Source organism: Vigna unguiculata, chromosome 10, assembly GCF_037176805.1.
Source record: "Vigna unguiculata cultivar grain cowpea cultivar isolate G323 ecotype 2 chromosome 10, ASM3717680v1, whole genome shotgun sequence".
NCBI classification, from domain to species: Eukaryota; Viridiplantae; Streptophyta; class Magnoliopsida; order Fabales; family Fabaceae; genus Vigna; species Vigna unguiculata.
In genome coordinates, this window is record NC_140801.1 from 3,866,712 (window position 1) to 3,890,221 (window position 23,510).

The following is a 23,510-nucleotide window of genomic DNA, read 5'->3' on the forward strand; positions in this document are numbered from 1 at the left end:
TATGAGGACCAAATTGAGACAACGAAAAACTCGAGGACCAAAATGAAATTTCATGACAAATAGAGGGACCAAAAGGGTAATTTAGCCTTAAAAAAATTTAACCCCTATTATTATTTGTGATTTTTTGAAATCTTCGCTACTGAGGTTTTGGTACTCATTAAAAGATCGAAAATATTAAAAATATTATGTGCTACAACTTTTGGAAACATAGCAAAATACAGCTGGCCTTTGTCGTTATTACGAGGTTGGAGTTTTTTATTAATCTTAATTAATTTGTGAAAAAGATAAATTATTAAAAATTACATTAAATTATCATTATAATTTAGTTTTTGAAGATGAAATGGTAAATACGACAATTTTAACATAACTTATTATATTAAAAAATAAATTTTGAAATAGAATGTTTGTTAATAATAATTCAAATGATTGAGACACTTAAAAAAATTAAACAAATTAAATTTTAATTAAAAAAATATTTATTTATATTCAATTTAATATTTCAACCTTGATATAATTTTGAAGAAATTTTTTTTTTTGGTATACATTTTTATAGTTAAGTTTGATACTATTTAACTTCATGTATACTATTCCTCTTAAATATCATACATAAAATATCTAGAATCTGTGTTTGATTCTAATGAGTCAACAATTCAACGTGAGCGACTCGAGGAATACAAGATAAACCATTTAAGACTTGCAAGGATGAAAACAAAATATACAAAAAATAGTAACCAAAGGCCAAGAATATTACAATCATATAAACAATAAAATATATATAATCCTAGTAAGAATTGTAAGGATTGAGAAATTAAAGTTTAAAATATCTAGTTACAATAAATAATATATTTGTTTGCGATATAAAAGAATATTTAGAGGATTGACTACTTTTTTGGATGCACTTGTCTACGAAAAATCAACGTTAAATTTATTTTTCCATCAATATTTTATCAAATAATTGTTAGATTTATTAAGATGTCTCAGATACACGTGGGTGGGTCTGGATGTTGTTAATATTACCTCTGAAATACGAGGAAATAAAATATTCTTAAAATACAACAGATAATTAAGCTATTATATGTTACCAAATTCAGTTAATATTTCAACTAGTTTATGTTAATATCTTTTAGATATTCACGAGGTTAAAGGCTTATAAATACATAATTTCATACTATTCTAAAATTTTTATTATTCTAAAACTTTGACTTAATAACGTTAGAGTCTTTATACACAGATCTTCATCTATCATTCACCCACAAGCTTGTAATCGTCGCTCATTCACCACTTCAGAAACTGTTCGGTGAAATTCGGTAAGAACATAATCTAAATTCTTTGTTCATCTAAACTTTTTGTTCATCCAGGTAGGACTAAATAGTTTGAGTTAGAATTGTACTATAGCAATTATGTATCACTACTTTTAGGAGAAAAAACATCAAGATGGTGCAACTTTTGTAAGAAATTACTAAAAAATTACTAAAAATATATAAATTTTCATTTTTTTTATTAAGTTTGTTTATGTGATGTATTTTATTTTACATATTTATTAAGGTTTTAATTTGTGTGAATTTAATTATTTTTGGTAGGAGAAGAATAAAGATGTACAGAGTAGCAAAGGCATCAGAATATCTTGTGATAAGCGGGGTTGGAATAAAAGACATAAAGCTTGCAAAGAAAGCATGGGTTCTTCCGGGACAGTCATGCACCGTCTTCGATCTCTCTCCGGTGAACTACACTTTCGAGGTTCAAGCCATGAGCGCAGAGAAGCTCCCTTTCATTCTCCCAGCCGTCTTCACCATCGGGCCCAGAGTGGACGACCGGGACAGCCTTCTCAAATACGCCAAACTCCTCTCTTCCCACGACAAGCTCTCTAACCACGTGAAGGAGCTGGTCCAGGGCATCATCGAGGGAGAGACACGTGTCCTTGCGGCATCCATGACCATGGAGGACGTTTTCAGAGGCACCAAGTCCTTCAAACAGGAGGTCTTCGAGAAGGTTCAGCTGGAGCTTAACCAGTTTGGCCTTCTCATCTACAACGCCAACGTGAAGCAACTGGTGGACGTCGCCGGCCACGAGTACTTCTCTTACTTGGGCCAGAAGACTCAGATGGAGGCTGCCAACCAAGCCAAGGTTGACGTGGCGGAGGCCAAGATGAAGGGCGAGGTTGGAGCCAAGCTCAGAGCGGGGCAGACGCAGCAGAACGCTGCCAGGATCGATGCGGAGACCAAGATAATATCCACGCAGAGGCATGGAGAGGGTGTGAAGGAGGAGATCAAGGTGAAGACGGAGGTCAAGGTGTTTGAAAATGAACGAGAGGCGGTGGTGGCGGAGGCTAATTCCGACCTTGCCAAGAAAAAAGCTATGTGGGCACAGATGGCGCAGGTAGCGGAAGTTGAGGCCACAAAAGCGGTGGCACTCAGGGAAGCTGAGTTGCAGAAAGAGGTTGAGCGGATGAACGCTCTCACAATGACAGAGAAGCTTAAAGCCGAGTTCCTCAGCAAAGCAAGCGTTGAGTACGAAACCAAGGTTAGCTTATTAATATTTTTCATCATACTTCGTAGAATAAGAAGTGGAAATCTAAGACGATTTAAATTTCTATTCTATCTTCTACGATGGACCTTGACAATGATTCTATCGTCTGAATTAAGATAATTTTGTGTGAGAATTAGGTACAAGAGGCGAACTGGGAGTTGTACAGGAAACAGAAAGTGGCGGAAGCAAAATTGTTTGAGAAGGAGAAAGAGGCAGAGGCACAGAAAGCATTGGCAGAGGCTGAGCTATTTGCAAAGCAAAAGGAGGCAGAGGGACTTTTGTTAATGGGGCAAGCGCAAGGGGCATACTTAAGCACACTTCTTGGTGCATTGGGAGGCAACTATAGTAATCTAAGGGACTATTTGATGATAAATAGTGGCGTGTTTCAAGAGATTGCGAAGACTAATGCAGAAGCAATTCGTGGACTTCAACCAAAGATTAGTATTTGGAATAATGGCGGAGAAGGAAGTGAAGGTGGTGGTGGAATGAAGGATGTGGGTGGTGTGTACAAAATGTTGCCACCTTTGTTTGAGACGGTGCATGAACAAACGGGTATGCTGCCACCCGCTTGGATGGGAACCCTCTCATCAAACAAAACTCCTTAAACATTACAGAGAAATTTTTGTAATGTTTCGGGGTCGATTTCAATTCAAATTTATTAAAATGGGTCTGTTAATTTTTTTTTTATGTTTTGTAAAATAGAGTCAAGTCGTTAGGGGAGGACGACATTATTGGTAAAGTCGTTCTCCACCATGCCTGTTTTTTTCTTCTTCAAAAAGTGAAGTCATGTTGTGGGAGATAGGTTTCTGTTCATGTGAAAAGTGAAGTCGTGTTTGTACATCACTTCACTTTGTAATTTTTGTTATATATTTTTTTAACATTGCAATTTTATATTATTTTGTTAACGTTGCAGTTTTATTATCTTTTAATTTGAGTTGATTGGAAGAATAAATAGTAAAAATAAAAAATATTATTGGAATAAAAATAAACATTAATATATTTTAACATTGATTAAAAATTAAAATACAACAATTAAGTTAGTGGAAATTAATAAGACAATCATTTGTGTCCTCCAGTTCCACATGGAGGTCGTCTTCTAGGTCTGGTTGGTCGTCTTGGTGGTTGTTGTTGGAGTGGTTCATCATCATCTTCATCTTGATGACTTTGAGAAAATTGGGGATGGTGAACCATTGATTGGGGGGTTTGAGAAGGCATTGCTGAAGGATAGAATGACATTGATGATGAAGATCCTTGATAATGGGCAATTGGTGGTGTCATGGTTCAGGTGCCAAACATCTGTGATGGATCAACACTATAACTTGACTTATGTGGGAAGAAACTGTATGAGGAAGGGACATGTTGGAATGAGGTGTTTGATGGCATTTGACCGTGACCCATAGACGACTGTCCAAAATATTGGTGGGGATGATGTATAAAATTTGGAGAAGACCTGACATAGCCAGTGTAGGGTTGTGAAACAGGCTGGAAGGTTCTTGTGACATATAAAACTAACCCCATCGTCGAAAGATTTTGTAGATGGAGGTATATAGCGAATAATGTGGTTTATGTACCATTGCATGTAGGGTGTTTCATCACGCAAATGGCCATTTCCGCTGAACGGCGTATCTTGAATGACCCGATTTTGTCGGTCATTCCAAATTGCAATCCATTGGTGATGATGTGCTACCTAATCTCTGTCATTTCTCTCCCTTAAGTCATCCTGTAAACTTAATCCAGGTTAACCGGGTTAGGTGGGATGTTTTGTCTTAAACCAAATTGACGCATGACCCTATCTGTCTAATGAATTTCGATTGTCGTGAAGCAAATTATAGGGACTGTTGCTTTGGCCACTGGCGGGACGTCAACCACAATCAATCGAGTAAGTTTGTTTTGAATGTAAGGCCTCCACAAGAACTGAAACAAAATTGTAGACATTAGTTTCTAAGTAGATATAGAAAAAAAAAACAAAAATCTTTCAATTACCTTAATTATTACTTGTCTTATATGTATTTGATCAAATCTCAAGCAAAATTCACTAACTGAAATGGAATTAGGATTTGTCTAATGTGTTAGGTTCATCCACCTAAAAAGTGTATCAATCTCAAGTTAGTTAAAGTACATGGCAAGCAGAAGAAAAAAAATTAAGTTAAAAGTTAGCTTTTTACCTTCTGCAGACGGGAAAACCATCCCTACCAGCCACCTACTCATCACTTAGAGGCTTAAGTTGTGGAGCTATAGAAGTAATCCTCTCCCAAGCCCAACATTTTAACAAAATCATGCATCCACCAATATTTTCTTGGCTTAGGTGAATGCCATGATCTAGGCCACGATATAGACAGGCCAAAACTGCAGACCCCCAACTATAATTCCCAACTACATTCAAGTCAGCTAGCTTAAGTAGATACATCACATGTACCCTAGCTGCAGACGTGTCTAGCATTAAAATGCTTCCAATCAATGTTAGTATGTATACTCTCGCATATTGAGCAATAATATTATTGTTTGCCTATTGTAGAAGTTGTTGGAAAGTATTATTTAACCAAAAAATTCTAATTGAGTTTCCTTTTATCACCGTCGGTGATGGAATGACCCCAGATGTTCATGGAAGGTGGAGAATATGTCTTCCATTATAGTGGGACCGGTTACCACATCTTCATCTATCGATAGACCAAGGAGGACGACCACATCCTTTAGTGTCATAGTGGTCTCTCCATGGAGGAAGTGGAATGTGAGTTTCTGATCTCCACCTTTCTAATAAGGAAGTGATGAGAAGGTGGTTCACATCCATGTCTGGAATATACACGGTGTGTCCGAATCCAACCTATTAAATTACATTTTTGACACGTGGATCAATTAAGTCTTGGTTATTTAGAATCCAAACTCCAACTCGTTTGGGTCTAAGAACTTGTTCGTTCCCCTTTCCCATAAGTCCTTTATGATATGTTCGTGCTGAAGCCGGATCGAGGAAGGCGTCAATTTTGTCCCATGCTTAACGTGATAAGAAATAAGATTTCAAAGGGGAAAAAATTAACAAAAGTTAGACCATAAATATGGAAAATAAATGAAAAAAAAACAAAAATGTTAAATAAAGGTAACTAAATTACGTAAACCTTGAAAGTAGAAGCAACGAAGTAAGTGGAGAAGTCTTTCTAGAAAATGAATGCACAAGTGGGAAACTCTTTCTGCCAATTGAATGAGCAATGCAACAAACCAAAGTGATGAAATTGAACCAATGCTAACATTTTATTGACGTGAATCTTGGTGAATGTTGGTATCCAACTGCCCTCATTCAATTATTATTGAATGCATTCAAATTTTCGTTGAATGTGGTTGTAATGGCAGTCCAATAAAGCTTCAAAAGTTGCCACCTGTTTAGACCATTCCATGCAAATTTTAAACTATGCATGGCATAGGGAATAAAAGGAATCTCTGAATTCCACTATTTACCCTGATTCCTGTGGTAGTGAATAAAGCAGGTTGCTAGCAAAAGCAAATCCATGCGCGTGATGGTGTCAGTATTTTGGGGAAAGCGAAGTCGCTATGAATGCGGACGTTTCCCATTTGAAAGTCGTCATTAATGCACATGGTTTGTGGTTAAAGTCGCTAGGACATGCAACTATTTCAATTAATGGCAAACCAAAGCCGTCCAAATATGCACCAGTTTCATTAAAGCATCATAACTAAAGCCGCTTTCATTAAATACAACTTGTTTGAAATATTTTTAAAGTAAAGTCGTTGGCATTAATAACGATTTCTATGCAATAGTTAAATCTATTGGTAGTGTCTTCATTAAACCATGCACTGAAGTCACTAGTGTTGAAGACAATTTCTTTAAAATAATGAAAGCAAAGTTGTTGGCATTGATTACAGTTTTTGTGGCCTGTGTCTATGGTTTATGTGCACGAATAAGGGTTTCTGCATGCTTAATAAATTATTGCATGCACACTTATTTTGAATGGGCTATTTAATACTACGTTGATCAACACCTATTTCACTAACTTGTGCGAGTGTCATTCAGAATTTTCTTGGCTTAATATTATTAGTTATTTCTTCATCCAATTTGCACATAATGGTCGATCCCTCAAGTCAATATCCTGATATTCTTTCTGATTTTAGTGAAGAGAGATGGATACCACATGTGAAGTATATGAAAATAATTTTCAAGACTCACAATAGGATCAACCTCAGCAATATTCACAATGAAGTTCATGGGCACAAGTGCCTAACCAATACACAATCCCTACAACGGGTTGGGGCTCAACAAGTCACAATGGCTATCAAGTCACACCTCATTTGAAGCTTCAACTCTAGTGAGTGAACATTCAGTAAGTATCGACATGTCTTTCGACACAAAGGAGTCCATAATGTCATATATCAAGCAGTACCATATCGATAATGGTTATAGATTTGTGATTGTTGAGAGCAAATATGATAAATATATATGTCGATGTGTCGACTACAAAAAAGGTTGCCCATGGCATTTACGAGCTGCTTATAACAAGCAAAGTTTCAAGTGGGAAATAAGGAAAATTGACGGATCACACACGTGTTTATCAATCATGCAACCTGCAGTTCATGTCAATCTTGATTCCAACCAAATTGGTTCTATTGTGATGAACTCTGTAAAGGAAAATCCTTCTATACCTATCAAAAGTTTGGTAGCTTAAATAAAAACTCGTTTTGGATATTCAGTTTCATATGACAAAGCTTGGAATGGTAATCAAAAGGCGCTTCACTACAACAAATCATGTATATAACGATGTTTTTAATACCACGATTAATTAAAACTGTCGCTTTTCGCAGTATAATATGTCAGTTTGATAACTGCCATAATGTGCATGTAGAATATGGCGTTTCTAACCACCATCTTTTACATTGTCATATTATTATTTAAAATTGTGTCATTTTGAAATGCCACTTTATATAAAACATTATTTTTATAATTTTATGAAATTATTTCATGTCCCACTTTTGTCTCGGTACCCTCTTTTTTTTAGTAAAACTTTGTTCCCTCTCTTTTCTATTTCATTTTCCCACTCAACAATTTAATATTTTCTTAACTAAGATTACCTTTCCAAAGTCACTGACACCCAAATTACTCAAACCCAAATTACTTCACTCTCACAACGTTCACTCACCTCTTCGTTTCACCTCTTTCTCTTTTCTCCTTCATTTCACCTCTTTGTTTCACCTTTGTTTCACCTCTTTCTCCTTTCTCCTTCCTTCTCAATCTGTGTTTGCACCTCCATTTGTGCCTCAGTCCACGATTGCCTTCGTTCGCATACACATTAGCGCCTGCATTTGCTCGATTGGGTTCTTCAACCTCGTTCGGAAGGAGAAAGGTTCGATTGGGTCCTGTAACCACTCCTTTTCTGTTTCTGGTATGACATTCATCAAATTAGTGTTGCCTTTCTGAATTTACTCTTGCCTATTTTTAATTTGAGTGGCCAATTGTACGATTAGGGTTTTCTCTTTGATTCCTTCGTGCGGTGGACAACGCCAGTTCGACATCGAAGGCCAAGGAACTCGCACCCTTTGTCTCCCTCACACCGAAGCTTGAAGCCGATAGGCAGGTTTACAGGTCCGGTGTTAAATGAGAAAATTCTACAATATAGCTATTTGTGACACCATTAATTGTGTAATTAATTTTGTAGGCTTCTCTTCCTAAGAAATTTTAAATGAATTTCACAAATTTTGCAAGGTTATCTTTGGAATGGTGGTTGCTTTGCCAGTAACAATAATATACTACGTGATTCTTGGAATCTAAAACTTTTCTTGGAAAAACAACTTTGTATGTGTAGCATTTGAAGTAGTGTTAAATGAGAAAAAAGAATGCTATTGAAGAGAAGAATTGATATTGCGATTCTAAATACAGATTGTATCGTTGTGACCATCCAGATTCGGTTTTGAGATCAGGGGCATCGAGAAATTGGACACTTAGTGGTTCGCCGCGCAGAAGCCTATGTCTGGCACAAGACATATGAGAGGTATGTTGTTACAACAACAACACTTAAATTGGAGTTTTAGTTCTTTTAGTTGCTGTTTTGTTTAATTTGTTAACTACCAGATGGAAATTTATAGTTTCTATTATATCATTATTATTATGATGGTAAAATAAGTTTTGTTCTGCCAAAATATCTTGAAATTTAGGTTACTCTCTCTACTCCCTATAGAAATTTTATACTTGTTTTAGTCCTTACTTGAAGTGACATGGTTTTCTTTTAAGATAAATGCTAGCAACACATAACACACCCTTTTGATCATAATATATATTTTTGACTGAAATTTATTAACAAATACATTTTTTTTTTTGTGGTTCTGCATACTAGTTATTTATGTTGGTACATTATTGATGTTGATGTTTGTAAGGTTCTGCAACAATTTTTTCTCTCTAATCGGATATTACATGGCATGAACTCCAATTTCATATATCATCGTTTAACATTTTCAATTTATAAGTTCCAATTAATGTATTTGATTTTTATAGATGAAGATGGAGTTAGTAAACATCTTAAGGTCAAGGTTAAGGATGCTCACAACTTGCCAAATGGATTACTTGTGGTCGTGAATTATGATGATAAATATAAACCAATTGGAGAAGCATCTGGTTTTCTTGCTGGAGTGTATGGGCAGCTAGCAACAAATTGTATATTGTTGCCCATAAGTTTTGAAAGGTGGTCATCTGTGCCAGATACTTACAAGGACAAAGTGTGGGAAAGTCTAAAGGTAATTAAACTCTCTATTGTTATTTCTTCTATTAAATATAAATTATAAATATTGACTAACATTTGAATTCTTTGCATGGTACTAGATGTATACTCTTATAAGGCTTTCTTATATTGTAGAGTAGTACTAATTGGTATTCACATGAGAATTGAGTTATGACAACATGCTTTTCTGTTGGTCTAAGTGGAAGCCATTAGGACCCCAACTGGGCCTAATAATGCCTAGAGGTTTTCTTTAGATAGGTCTTAACTCAATTAACCAAATATGTTCAAGATTTGATTTTGGGTTGTGCTGGACTAATCCATGAATTGATTTCATAATGGCACATCTACAGCATTCTGGATCATCTTTGCATTGTCATTTTTCTGCTGTAAAACTCTGCATCAGTTTTTGTCTGCAGTTACTGCATCTGCCTGAGTTCTTTCAACATATTCTTTTCCTATCCTCATTACATGATGCATTTGCATTACATTTGAAATATTTCTGCTTTGGTATTCGACTGTTGTAATATTCTGATGTACTGATGTCATGCACTGGTTCATAATGGCACATATGTAGCATTCTATATCATCTTTGCATTGTCATTTTTCTGTTGTAAAACTCTGTATCAGTTTTTGTCTACAGTAACTGCATCTGCATGAGTTATTTCAGCATATTCGTTTCCTTTCCTCATTGCAATGTCGCCATTTTGTTTCAAGTTTACTTTCACTAAGTTGACTTGAAATGCTGCCATTTTGTTTCAAGTTTACTTTCATCAATTAGCAACAACATTCATTTTTCCTAACTGCATTTTAGTCATGTACAATGGTGCATAAGCTTTGAAATTTCATCCACTATTTATCTTGATACAAGTTTTGAATTCTAATATGAACTGAATTGTGTTTGACGCTATTGAATTGCATTGTTTTTCTACTATCACAAATTGGTTTTATTGGCACCATTTAGGTTTCATGCAAGTTCTTCTTTTAAGATCATTTTGCATTCAATTTTAGCATGTTCATGGTCTCTAATAATTCCTCAAGTGTGCATAACATCTAGAGTTGCATACAATCTACATCTTTATTCATATTGCATTGGGATATGTTTCATTCCATTTTGAGTTTGGTCCATCATTCCATTCTAGATTCGATTCATCCTCCCTCCTATTAGGTCCCATGCATTGCATTCATTCTTGTCTTAATTTAGTTTCATCATGCATTTAGTTTCTCTTATGTACTGTGATTTTAACATTCATTTTTGATGTTTCTTTGTATTGTAAGATTGTGGTGCTCATATGAGCCCTTGAGCTTGTGCCACATAATTAGGGGATCAGGGGCATTGAGCACCCATTCTGACCATTCATAATGTTTGGGAGAACTTTATTCTCTGCATGAAATTCTAGCTATTTTTTCTAGCAGATAACTTTCCATGAAAAAGGTTTTTCCCAACTTTGGTGTAATTGTTAATGTTGTGATGGAGATAGAATAAATTGGAAACTAAAAATTGATAAATTAAAGTTGAATTAATATTCCTATTTTTATGCAAGAAAAAATTGATGAATTGATGTTGAAAAATCCGGAAACTGCATCTGAAATATCTCCAAATGATCTTATTGGTGTGATATTTGGAAAAGAACATCCAGGTCGGGTTAGAGAACTTTCGTATGGCGCGTGTTCTACTCTTGCTTTTCAACAATCAACTACAAGAATAAGAGGAATCAACTTTGCTTCACCTAATGCAGCTTCACCACATGACAAAGACAAGTTTGTGAAGATTGAAAATGAACTTGCAACTGTCAAGAACCAAGTGCAAACACTGCTTGCCTATATTGCTTTTAAAGAAGATGTTCCGGAACATGTTGCTGCAATGGTTGTTGGTTTGGTATGTCCATCTATTAATGAGGTATAATTTACATTAGTAAATTACTTAAACTTATTGTATGGATCTCATAATTTATTTCAATTTCACTTACTCATATATACTATATTATTTCTTCATTGCAGGCACTAGATATTGGAAGTGGTGTGCCATCTCCGCATGAAATACTAGGATCAAGTGGTGGAAGCAAAATACCTTAGACTTAAGAGTTTTAATGTTGTCTTTTTTTCTTAGATGCTTGAATATTTTGGTACTCTTAATGTTGTCTTTTTTTTTTTCCAAATGCTTGAATTGGTACTTTGGTGTAGTTATGTTATATTGACAATGAAACAATTTAGTTTATCAATTTCTATTTGATAATGCTATAATTTTTTATATATTTTAAATTATGATGAAAAAATAATTTTATCAAATTATGAAAGTATAAGAAATATTAAAAAAGAATAAATAATTAAATATTAAAATTACGTCACTTGATACATTTGATAATGATGTAATTAATCTCAGAATTAATTATAATTAATTAAATTGGTGACATTTAAAAATGTCATAATATAATGATAATAGTGTCAGTTTAAAGTGTCGTTTTTCACATTATATTTGTCATGCAGTAAAAATATTATGTCAGTTTTAACTGACGCTTTTTGCCTATTTAAACCGTCACTTTATACGTTGTATAAAATGACGGTTGTTGCGGTGGTTCATCTATAACCGCCATATTATACTTTGTGATGACAAAAATGACGACATTTTAGAAATCGTCACTCAAGTAAATAACGACAGTTAAAAATGACATAAATTACAAAAATAAATGTCAGTATTTACATGTTTTTTTGTAGTGCTTGCTAAGGAGTTTGGAGATTGGGAAAACTCTTACAATGAACTTCTCAAATGGTATCAAGCTGTACAAGAAAATAACCCTGACACAATAATTCAATGCACTAGACCTCCAGTAGTTGTAAGTGGTTAACCTGACCCTTCTTGCTATATTACAGAACGAGTATTTTGGTCTTTTGGACCATGCATCCAAGACTTTAATTATTGCAAGCCAGTTGTCCAAGTAGATGACACATTTCTCATAGAAAGATATCAAGGAACATTGCTAATAGCGCTAGCTCAAGATGGGTCACGTAATATATTCCCTTTGGCTTTCGTAATACTGGAAGGAGAAACAAAGGAAGCCTTAATCTGGTTTTTTCAACTCTTAAGGGAGCACGTCACACCACAATCAAATCTTTGCTTGTCGCGTCTATGTATACGTATTTTTTAAATATGCATGATATCATATTAGTAGGTAATGATAATGTAATGTTATTAAGTTAATATATAAAATAAAATTATATTTATTAAAAATAAAGTAAAATATATAAGAAAATATGAGAGAATAACTATTGATAAATAGAGAAAAAAAGAAGAAACAAATATAAACAATTTTATAAAAAAAAACATAAAAATAACGGTCAATTTTAAAAATTTAATAAATAATTATATTTTAAATGATAAAATAACTTAAACATTTAATTAAATGATAATAATTATAAGTGCAACTCAATATTATTTCAAAGTTTTAACTAAAATAACGTATAAAAATAACAAATAAAAACATAAAAAATAGAAATATTAAAATAACAATTTATGATAAAACATAACAGACCTTCCCAGAGTTATTCAAACCGAATAGCTGAATCCCTCATCGTCATTCTTTTCTTGGCATTCCTCTTCAAGCGTGCTTCCCCTTCTTCGTTCTTCTGCTCACTGTTTCTGCATCTGTTTTCTTCTCACATATCTGAAAGTCTCTGAAACATGTCTGGGGAAGAGGAAGAAAACGCCGCAGAGCTCAAAATTGGAGATGGTAATTAATTTCTTTTTATTTACAAATTTATTTTCTTATTTGAATCGTTTTGCTTGAAATTAATCTCTTGCCCTATAGAATCAGTGTGCTTTTCGCGTAGGGCTTGGGGTAGTGTTTTGCACTCTGTTACAGCTTTTCAAACCAACCCTTTATTGTAATTTGTAAACTTTTACTTTGTTCTTTGTAAATCTTCAGGTTGAATTGATGGAATGTTTGATGAGGTCTAGCATTGTGTTACGATACGTATATGAATTGGGTTAACCCTAAACCCTAAATTATAAGCATCAGTTGTTTTGGTGTGTAACTTTATGAAATTTTTAGTTTAGTCCCTGATTTTAGGAAACAACATTGACGAGAGTGAAAAAGGAAATGCCTTTTTGACCCAATTGTGGGTTGCGTGAAATTAGGGACTGAAGATCGACGCATAAAATTTAAGCATTAAAATGGGATTTTCTGTTCTGAATAATTTAATTTTAAATAAACGGCTTATTGATCAATGGTAAAATTTGATGCTGTTAACAAGAATGGCTTACCAAACTGCATCACTTGCTGGCTGGTTCTGCGGGGTTAGGGTAGAAGGCTGAATGGTCTGTGCTACTAGGGCATTTAGTAACACCACCGTGAACAAACTTAACTTATATGCTGAAGTCTATTAGGAAGTGAGTTTAAACCTAATCCATTCTCAAAAAACCCGCTCTAAGGTGACATTGTCTCATTTATGTGTAAATTGGTGTTATTTATAGTTGATGTGAGATCTTCAATACATAATATACCCAACATCTTATGAACATCTTATGTATGGAACTAGATATTTGTGGTGGTTTATGTGACATAATATACCCAACAAACCTAAGTTGGATATACTCTGATACTATATTAGAAAGTGAATTTTGACCTTATTTCTAGTTGATGTAGGATTTTAACAAAGACCAAGCCATTGGTGGTAGTTTCTCTATGATCAATCTCTTTTGTTATAATTTGCGCAATTTTTGGCTTTGATTATCCCCTGATTTTGAGTTATATTTTTTCTTGCCAATGCTGAGATAGTGACTAAACGTGAGGGCTTGTTGTTGTTACATCACCAGATCCAATGGTTCTGCTATGTATATGGTTTGATTGTATCATATCATACTTGAATGCTTGAACATGTTTTATGTTGGTATACATGTTTCCAGCTTTTTTATCTCACACTAATTGAATAGGTTTTTTTCTTCAGAGTTTTTGAAGGCAAAGTGCTTAATGAACTGTGAAGTTTCCTTGATTCTTGAGCACAAGTACGAGCAGCTTCAACAGACATCTGATGATCCCATGAATCAAGTTTCTCAGTGAGTTGAATACTTTATCAAGTTCATGGTTATTTGACACAAAGGTCCTGGAATAGTGTCTTTTTGTGATGCCCTCAAAATAATTAGTTTTCATGACAATTGGGTTGCAATTAATTCCTTCAAGATTTTATCTTTTATGACACAGTTGAAAAAATATGTTCCTCTTTGGTTTCCTTTAAATATTACATTAGTGTCATAAAACATATTGGCAAACATCGTGGTCCTAATTGAATTTTTTGCCTCAACTAGATTTGATATTGATAATGAGATGGAAGAGGAGCAAAGTAGTTGATCACCTAATGACTCTGATTCTTTTTCTCTGCTGTTTTAGGGTATTTGAAAAGTCATTGCAGTATGTGAAGCGATTCAGCCGCTATAAAAATCCAGATGCTGTTAGACAAGTTCGAGAGTATCCTCCAAAACTAAATTAAATGACCCATCAGTCATTTCTCTTTATCACTCGTTTAATTTTGGTCAAATCATGTAGATTCCTATATAAAAATATTGATCTAAGTTTCTTTCATATCATTATTGACTTTTTCATTGTCTATGTTTATGATTGATTAAATGACTATTGTATCTCATTTAGTACATCTTAGAAAGTTGGTCTATGTTAATTCCTCTTTTCTGGAATTAAATTCAAAGAAACTTGACATTTATTGCCTTAAGAATTTGATCTTAACTAACGTACAGAATACTTGCAAGATATCAATTGGCTGAGTTTGAGGTAATACAACTATTTCCTTCATGAATTCAGTTAGAGATGCAAGTGTTCACATTTTATATAAAAAAAATAGAGTTACCAGTTTCAGACAATACAATATATGATTTTTTTGTCAAAATGAATCTGTTGCAGTTGTGTGTCCTTGGCAACCTTTGCCCGGAAACTGTGGAGGAAGCTATTGCTATGGTTCCATCTATCAAGGTAAAATAATTTGCTTCTCCCTTTTTCTGTGTTAGGTAGGATTTTCTTTTTGAGAGTATGCAAAGTTTAAGTGCTTTCCATTCTCCCTTTGATGCTAGTTAGAATGAAGGAGATAGTGGATTAAATAAAAGCAAAATATGATATATGTTTTTCTATAATTTTCTGCTTTTATAACTGATAAAATTCAGTTTAGACAAGTAAATTTTGAAACACCAGTAAGGGTGTAAAGTAATTTAGTTTACAGAACACCTTGAAGTTACACAGACAAAGTAAATACTGATAATTGAAGGATTATAGTACATATTCGAGGTGAAGTTTAAATTACCTTCATTTTCTCCGCATCCTTGTTATGTGACAAAGAAGGATGTAGAGGATTTAATAAGGGCAAATATGATATTTTTATGTAAGTTTATGTTGTTATTGGTAAAATTCAATTTTCCAACCAAAGTTTGAAATATCAGTGATATTGAACAAGAACAAATATAAGTTTTGCTTTTTTATAAATTTTCTGTTCTTCTGATTGTTAAAATTCAGTTCTGACATGCAAAGTTTGAAACACGAGAAAGGGTATAAAGTAATTTAGTTTCCAAAGCACCCGTACTGAAAGAAAAGTAAATGCAGTAAATGCTGATAGTTGAAGGATTTTGGTACATTAGCTAGAGATCTTGTATTTTTTTTTTCTTTCTTAAAACTCCCTCTGAAACAATTCTCTTCATTTATTCACCCTCTAAGCATGACATATTGGTTACGTAGTTCCCGTCATTTACTGGAACCTCACCAGCTTATAATCTGCTACGTTGTTACTTTGAAATATTATTCATGCCCTATTGGGTTCTGTGTAGCTGCTAATAAGCAAGTTATATTTTTGCATAATATATCTGAATAGTAAACGTAACTGCCATTAAATCATTTACGTTAATTTCTTCTGATTTTTTACCTGCAGACAAGAGGACGGGCTCAGGATGATGAAGCAATTGAGAAAATGTTGAATGACTTGTCATTGATTAAGAAATTTGAATAGAAATTTCTTAAAGTGGGAGTATGATACAACGTAACTTATACCATATCACGTCGCCTGATGCAAGCAAAACATTCTCGTGGTTTGTATTACAGAAACCCTGGATAATCTAGTTTTCTGTGACTATCTAAGAAGGATTTTGACACATGCACTGGTGTATGAAAGTGGCTTGTGTGGTTAGTGTGTTGCTATAGCCTTCTTTTTATTGAGACTTGATGTAAGTCTTGGTTCCTACGAATGTACATGTCCTAGAGTTAATAGTCGTCGTTACTGAACAAATTTTGGCATTTGTTAAGAGTGCTCAAACCCAAAAGTCTTTGCAATGCCTTTATTTTGGTTAATATGCGTTACCTTTTAAACATAGTCTATTAGGTAATTTTTACCATAACATGAAGGAATGAAGATTGTCGGTGAAGAAAATAATGAAAATGTAAGCCATAGGAAATTTGGTCACCACCTGCTTAAGGTCCACTCTGTTGTGTTAAGATTCAAGGGATTATGAGAAGATTTTTTAAGAAGGTGAAACTAAAAAGGTATTAGAAGGAAGATTGAATGCCTTTTAGAACTCCAGAAATCAGTCTATGGAATGTAAAAAACCAGGATAAAAAACAGGGGAAGTATAGAGTTAGTATTTGGAGGTCCAACTGAAAATCCTAATTAGGTGAGAGGACCTGACAGACATGAACTCCAAGTAGTTTCTTACAAAAGGATTGTGAGAAGAGTTTCTTACTTTTCATGGGGATGAGAAGGTGGTGATGGCTCTGGCAAATATCTTATCTATCATTAAGCTATATATCAGGAAGGAGTTCTAGGTCTCTCAAGGAGGGATTTACTTATGTAAGAGATTTCATGAGAGTTATCCAGAAAAATTGAATGATTGATGTAACAAATTGTGTCACTAAGGGAAAGGAGGGGAGTTAGTAGGAAGATAAGGAATATGAGGGAGTAAAGAACAATCAATGATCATGGCGTCTCAAAGACCACATGTTCCTATTTTCAGTTTCAGTCTTTGTCTTGCATTGAATATATACCACAGATATTGATATCCAACTATACCAGTATCTATAGACGAATAACGTAGTGGACTTGGTTGATTGAGTGTTTAAATTCATTTTTCATCATGCAATGATGCTCTTCTAGAGAACTTGGAAGTTAATCCTCACTTGGTTCATGCTAAGATTCACACCCATCACAAAAAACAACCCTCATTCTTGAATATGTTCTCTTAATTAATAGTAAAATTGAATATTATATGTAAAGGGAACAAAGACAGATCAAGAAAGAATCTCTGATGAGTTTCTAACTAATGGTATTTATAACCTGGTGGTACTTTTCCATTCCAATAAAGTGAAATCCATTGAAATTATTCTCTTAATCATTTAAGGTAAATGATGTTTCTGTCAAATGATGTTACTAAAAAGTTCTTCTCTATTAGCATAGTTTATTAGCTTCTTTTTTTTTTCTTTTTCTGTTAGAGTTTTTTTTTGCTTTACCTTGTATAAATATACGGGGTTTCTCCTTGCACCTTCGATAGATTCTTCTGTAATCTCTGCATTGATTACATTTATGTCCGTACCAACTAAAGTAGGTGAGGTAATTAAAATACTTATGGGTTAAGTATGTTTTTAGTCCCTTAACATTGGTTCAAAATTGGAATTCGTCCTTGGTCGAAACTTTGATAAATTTTGGTCCCTAAACTTTAAAAATGAATGAATATAATCCTTTTAACCCAATTTTGTTAACTCATTTTTAAGTTTCAAACGCATTTTTCAGTAAATATTGGAGTTGTTTACGCTGTTTGACACATTCTCGACTCAATTTTTACTGAGAAATGCGTTCGAAATGTAAAAAATAGTTAACAAAATTGGGTTAAAAGGATTATATTCATTCATTTTTAAAGTTTAGGGACCAAAATTTATCAAAGTTTTGAACAGGGACGAATTCCAATTTTAAGTCAAAGTTTAGGGACTAAAAACATACTTAACCCAATACTTATTATCCTCAAATAATTTTTAAGTGAAATCCTGCACCTCCAAAGTTTTTCCGTTTTGAAAAAACACTCCAACCTCCAGAGCTTTCATGTTTTGAAAAAACACTCAAACCTCTATTCACCAACATTTCTAATGGCGTTTTTTTATTTTCTAAACGTTTTGACTATGCACACGAGCAACAATGAACAAAAAGAAATAACAACAGAAAGATATCGAATGACCAAATCTGTAAGTATAGGATATAAAAGAATTATTGGATGTTGACATCCGCAATGCAAATCACTATACTAGATGTTGATATTTGCAACAAACAAAAAATTCCAAAACAAAAGCATTATCGAATGTTGACTTTCGCATTATAAACGGTTGAAAAAAAAATTCACACATGCTAAAAGAATATGCAATGTAACTCACTGTGGTGTTTTTCATTGATGGAGAATGGGTTATTATATAGCCAATTACAAACAAAATATTAACAAACCAAACTAAATCTTAAATACTCCAACTAACTTAAATCTAATTCACCCAATATAAAATATCCTGTCACTTTGCTAAATAAAAAACAACTCCATAATCTAAATATTATCTAACACAATTAAAGATTATCAAACAAAACTCCCCCATAATCTTAAATTTTCTTTTCTCTCGTTCCGAACAATCTTCTATCTCCATAACCGACTTGCTTTTCTCTTTAACGACTTGATATTCTTTTTGACCGACTTCATCTTAACCTTGGCTAACTTACCCTTTACTGGGTTCTTTATTATCTTTGTGTCTGACTTGCCATTAACCGGGTTCCTCTGAATGGGCCGAGCTCTCTTTAAGAGATCGGAAAATTTCCACTCCTTCACACCAAACTTATCATTCATTCCAAGTCGCCACTTCTCATCTTGCACATCTAGTACAACTCTTAGATTCTTCTCGGCACGCAACTGCTCTTGCAAACTTAACACTTCTTGTTCAAGATCCGAGCTATCCACCCTCCACGAGCTATCCGAGCTATCCACACGTCTTGACGACCTCTCCATGCTACTGGACTGATTTATGACACTCAACCTTCTTGCTAGCTTCTCCACTTGTTTGTGCTCATCCCCCGAGCTACATCTCATCAACAACAACACTGCTTCTTCTTCAACTAGATTGGTTGCCTCTTCTCTTTTTGATCGCACTGCTTTAATTTGCTTACTTGTCTCTTTCTTCACCATGTCGTTCCAAACGGATCCCACACCATTCCGAACAGATCTTGCATCGCCTTCATTGTCCACACGTTTCAAACATCTTTTCTGCAGGATGCTAAACTTCAATTTGTACATCCAATTTTTCTTCTTTTCTACCCGGGTTGCTAGTCGATCATGCTTATCCTTCAAGTACAATACCTAGTTCTTTATCAAAATTGAGTTTCCTTTCTCCACTATCTGACCTATGCTCAAAATATTACTTTTCAGCTCAAGAACATAGTACACATCCCTGATTTCTCCAACCCGTCCATCCTTATACATGTGCCGGATTGTTCCACGCCCTTTTATCACCATCTTGGAATCATCTCCACATGACACTAATTCGGCCTCCACCTTGGTGAGTTCGTTGAAGAAACTCTCATCTCCACACATGTGATTGCTCGCTCTAGTATCCAGATACCAAACCGAGTTTAAATAACCTGGACTAAGCTCGTCAGTGATCTCTTTTCCTTCACACGGCCTGAATGCCACTCAGCTTTCGATTCACCGCTCCTGAGTTCAACATTTGAGTTTTGCATCATCATTAAAATCCCTATCTCTTCCTCGTCATCTTCCTCTATAAGAATATTTTTCTCCTTTTTTTTTTCCGATTAACAATATTTTGCTATATGACCAACCTTGCCACAGTTGTAGCAATTTGCCGATTTGCATTCTCTTGCATAATGGCCGTACTTGCCACACCCAAAACATTCCACTTCTGACTTGGACCAATCTTCTTGGCCCCTTTCTTAACCACGACCATGCCAATTCTGCTGCCTGATCTGACCTGTGCTCTCTTCAACTTCATCTTGGTCACGTCCACCTCGACCTTGTCTACCTCGACTTCGGCTACCTCGTCATTTGCCTCTAAGACCTCAGCTCTGAGTATTTCGAGTTTCATTCAAAAAAAGTTACGCCTGTAGTGCTTGATCACGCGGTTCGTGCTTCTTTCCTCTCCTTTGTTCATGGGCCTCCAATGACCCGACAAGTTTTTCCACTAAGAGAACTGACAGGTCCTCCGAATCCTCGATGGCGCATACAATGCTCTCGAAATCATCTATTAGTGATCTTAGGATTTTCTCCACAACCCGGCTTGCTGGGATTGGCTCTCCATTCCTGCCGTGTTGGTTGGCCACCTTCTCTACCCGAGTTATGTACTCGGTTACCTGCTCTTTATCTTCCATCTTCAGCCTTTCAAACTCTCCTATAAGAGCTTGAAGTCGGACTTGTCTAACCCAGTTGTTCCCTCTGTATGCAAGCTCCAAAATATCCCATGCTTCCTTTGAAGATGCAACGTTTGCAATCTTCTCGAAGCCTGACTCATCCACAACATTGTACAAAAAATACAAAGTTGATTTGTCTTTCACTCCCGTTTTCTTTAACGCGGTAATCTGGGCCACCATCTGATTTGCGTCCTCTGCGGGTTCTTCATATCCGCTCTCCACTATATCCCAAATGTCTTGAGATCCCATAAGGGTCTTCATCTGCAAACACCAATTACATAATTGGTTTTCTTCGTTAATTGTGGCACCGTCATACCATTCACAACTTTTGCCATCTCTCCTCTATTTTTTTCTCCCAAAGCACTCAAGCGCACACCTTTTTTTTTCTCACTGTTTCACTATCTCTTCCTTTTTTTTCTCACTCTCTCTCTGTTTCCTTTTCACTCGGTACTAAGAGCATAAAGTTCTGATACCATTTTGTTAGAAAAAACTCACACATACTAAAAGAATATGCAATGTAACTCACTGTGGTGTTTTTCATTGATGGAGAATGAACTATTATATAGCCAATTACAAACCAAATATTAACAAACCAAACTAAATCTTAATCTAATCTAATCTTATCTAATATCCCATATTATCAAACTAAATCTTAAATACTCCAACTAACTAAAATAACAACTAACTTAAATCTAATTCACCCAATATAAAATATCCTATCACTTTGCTAAATAAAAACAACTCCATAATCTAAAACATAATCTAAATATTATCTAACAAAATTAAAGATTATCTAACAAAATTAAAGATTATTCAACATAAACCAGTATACCAAATGTCTACATCTGCAAAACATAAAATTAAAAAAAAAAAGGTCACTGGATGTCCATATCCACAACACCACCTACATATCGGATGTCAACATCTGCAACACAAATATTTTTTATAAAAATAGTTTTCAGATGTCGACATCTGCAACACAAAAATACTATATTGGATGTCGACATTCGTAATAAAAAAAATTATAGAAAATGGGTTTACGGATGTCGACAATCACAACACAAACCGTTATATCAGATGTTGACATCTGTTTTACTTGAAACTTCGTAGAAGAAACTCACTCTGGAAATCAAAAAGACATTGAAACGAAATTGATGTGGATCTACATGTAAACCAATAGTGCAAAGTAAAATTACATCTAAGTAAATATGAGTAAGTGTTGCGAATAGATAAACTAAATTGATAAGGAGAAGAAGAGTTGCTATGTTGAGGATGTGGAGAAAAAAAGAAAATCACGTTCTTGGTTGGATTTGGAGAGAAGAAAAAAGTTTGGCCAAATGAGTATAAAAAGGGGACTTGCGGATCTCACACTTGCAACACACACAATTAGGTCAAATTGGGGTGTTAGTGCATTAAATGGGTAGGGCTGTTGCATTAAATAGGAGAGAGAAAATTTGTTTTTAATATATAGGTATAATTAATCACAACATACCCACTTTTGTGTGAATGTGTCTAAATGGTACCCGCTTTTACTTTGTGTCTACTTAGTACCCAAATTTGTTAATTTGCATCAATGTAATCCCTTTTCTTTGACGTTGTTAAATAAGATAACGTTCGACTTTGTGGACCTGGTAAGTGAGCAAAAATGTTGTGATGTGACACGTGAGTTGTGTGTGATGTGGAACAGTGCAGTGATAGGAAAACAAAACTGAAGTGACACATTTGTTCCCATTTCTCTATAGTTGATGGTGAATAGGGGTGAAAAGGGTTTGCTGAATTTAGGAGAGTTCATGCGATTTGGACAAAATTGAAGGTTCCTTTAACATCAAATTGGCTTCGATTTCGGATCCTAGTTGTGCAAACTAGTATTTGTGTGTGTTGATTGCATGCTTTGTTGTTGGGATGGTGGGGTTTAGGGTTTTTGTTTGAATCTTGTGCGTGGTTTAATTTATTGTTGTTATGCGGTGTTGTTATCAATATTTTACCCCTGCAGCAAATGAGTTCCTCTGGCTCAAGATGAAGATGGCAATGGACAATTAGTGCTTTCAAATGGGGAAAATAATTTAAAAGAAACTTTAAAAGAGAGATATGACTCGTTAAACCAAAATTACCATTGTACAATTATGTTCATTGACACGTATTCGTTATGCTACGCCACATTAGTGTATTGTTAACGACGTTTTTGAAAATTTAACGGGATGAACTACATTAATGCAAATTAACGAATTTGAGTACTAAGTAGACTGAAAGTTAAAAGCGGGTACCATTTAAACACATTCACAGGAAAGTGGGTATGTTGTGACTAATTATACCTAATATTTACTATGGGGTAATTTGGGAATTAATGTATGTTTAGAGGGTACTGAAGAATTTATTGGAGGTGCAGGGAGAAGCCCCCTAAATGCACTCATTCATGCTAGAATCATGCAGTGGAATGTTGATGTTTGTGTGTGGACAAAACCAAAGAGGAAGGGTGAATTGATTTATTAATAAAAATTGTGCTTTTAATTTTTTTTTTAATATCAAAATTCAATTAAAATAATTTCTTTTATTTTAATAATCACAATAAAATAAAGAAGGTAGGAAAGAAAAAATTGCACAAAGTATTATATATTGGTTCGGATCAAAAGACCCAATGTCTAGTTGTTAATTTCTTTAAAGAGAGATTAACTAAACACTAAAAATAAACTTGAATTAAAAATATAAGTGAGAGTAGTTTAGGATAGAAAACACTTCTCTTGAAGTCATAAGGGATGAAAGACACCTCCCTTGAGATCCACAAGGGATGACACCTCTTTTGAGCCCCACAAAGGATGAAGACACCTTTCTTCAATCACACAAGAGATGAAG

At 34.6% G+C, this 23,510-nt stretch overlaps 3 protein-coding genes and 1 pseudogene across 3 annotated transcripts; 3 read left to right on the top strand and 1 right to left on the bottom strand.

Moving 5' to 3' along the window:
- The first annotated feature begins 1,588 nt into the window (after positions 1 to 1,588).
- LOC114166528 (flotillin-like protein 4) lies at positions 1,589 to 3,422 on the top strand. Its single transcript, XM_028051277.2, has 2 exons — positions 1,589 to 2,520; positions 2,664 to 3,422. Exons 1-2 carry the CDS (start codon positions 1,594 to 1,596, stop codon positions 3,129 to 3,131), a joined length of 1,395 nt encoding a protein of 464 aa, XP_027907078.1. The 5' UTR covers positions 1,589 to 1,593; the 3' UTR covers positions 3,132 to 3,422.
- Positions 3,423 to 10,794: 7,372 nt separating this feature from the next.
- LOC146882017 (uncharacterized) lies at positions 10,795 to 11,469 on the top strand. The gene is made up of 2 exons (XM_085667750.1): positions 10,795 to 11,133; positions 11,235 to 11,469. The coding sequence occupies exons 1-2, from the start codon at positions 10,795 to 10,797 to the stop codon at positions 11,307 to 11,309; spliced, it is 414 nt and encodes a 137-aa protein (XP_085523876.1). The 3' UTR covers positions 11,310 to 11,469.
- A 1,293-nt stretch (positions 11,470 to 12,762) lies between these two features.
- On the top strand, positions 12,763 to 16,570 carry LOC114166234 (DNA-directed RNA polymerase II subunit 4). The gene is made up of 6 exons (XM_028050940.2): positions 12,763 to 12,961; positions 14,178 to 14,286; positions 14,618 to 14,695; positions 14,980 to 15,013; positions 15,143 to 15,211; positions 16,155 to 16,570. Exons 1-6 carry the CDS (start codon positions 12,913 to 12,915, stop codon positions 16,230 to 16,232), a joined length of 417 nt encoding a protein of 138 aa, XP_027906741.1. The 5' UTR covers positions 12,763 to 12,912; the 3' UTR covers positions 16,233 to 16,570.
- Positions 16,571 to 19,868: 3,298 nt separating this feature from the next.
- LOC146882018 (uncharacterized) lies at positions 19,869 to 20,995 on the bottom strand (annotated as a pseudogene).
- Positions 20,996 to 23,510: the final 2,515 nt, after the last annotated feature.

Coding starts and splice junctions, on each gene's coding strand:
- LOC114166528 (XM_028051277.2), top strand. CDS start 1,594: ATGTACAGAGTAGCAAAGGCATCAGAATATCTTGTGATAAGCGGGGTT. Junction 2,521..2,663: donor GCGTTGAGTACGAAACCAAG/GTTAGCTTATTA, acceptor TGTGAGAATTAG/GTACAAGAGGCGAACTGGGA.
- LOC146882017 (XM_085667750.1), top strand. CDS start 10,795: ATGTTGAAAAATCCGGAAACTGCATCTGAAATATCTCCAAATGATCTT. Junction 11,134..11,234: donor TATGTCCATCTATTAATGAG/GTATAATTTACA, acceptor TCTTCATTGCAG/GCACTAGATATTGGAAGTGG.
- LOC114166234 (XM_028050940.2), top strand. CDS start 12,913: ATGTCTGGGGAAGAGGAAGAAAACGCCGCAGAGCTCAAAATTGGAGAT. Junction 12,962..14,177: donor AGAGCTCAAAATTGGAGATG/GTAATTAATTTC, acceptor TTTTTTCTTCAG/AGTTTTTGAAGGCAAAGTGC. Junction 15,014..15,142: donor ATCAATTGGCTGAGTTTGAG/GTAATACAACTA, acceptor AATCTGTTGCAG/TTGTGTGTCCTTGGCAACCT.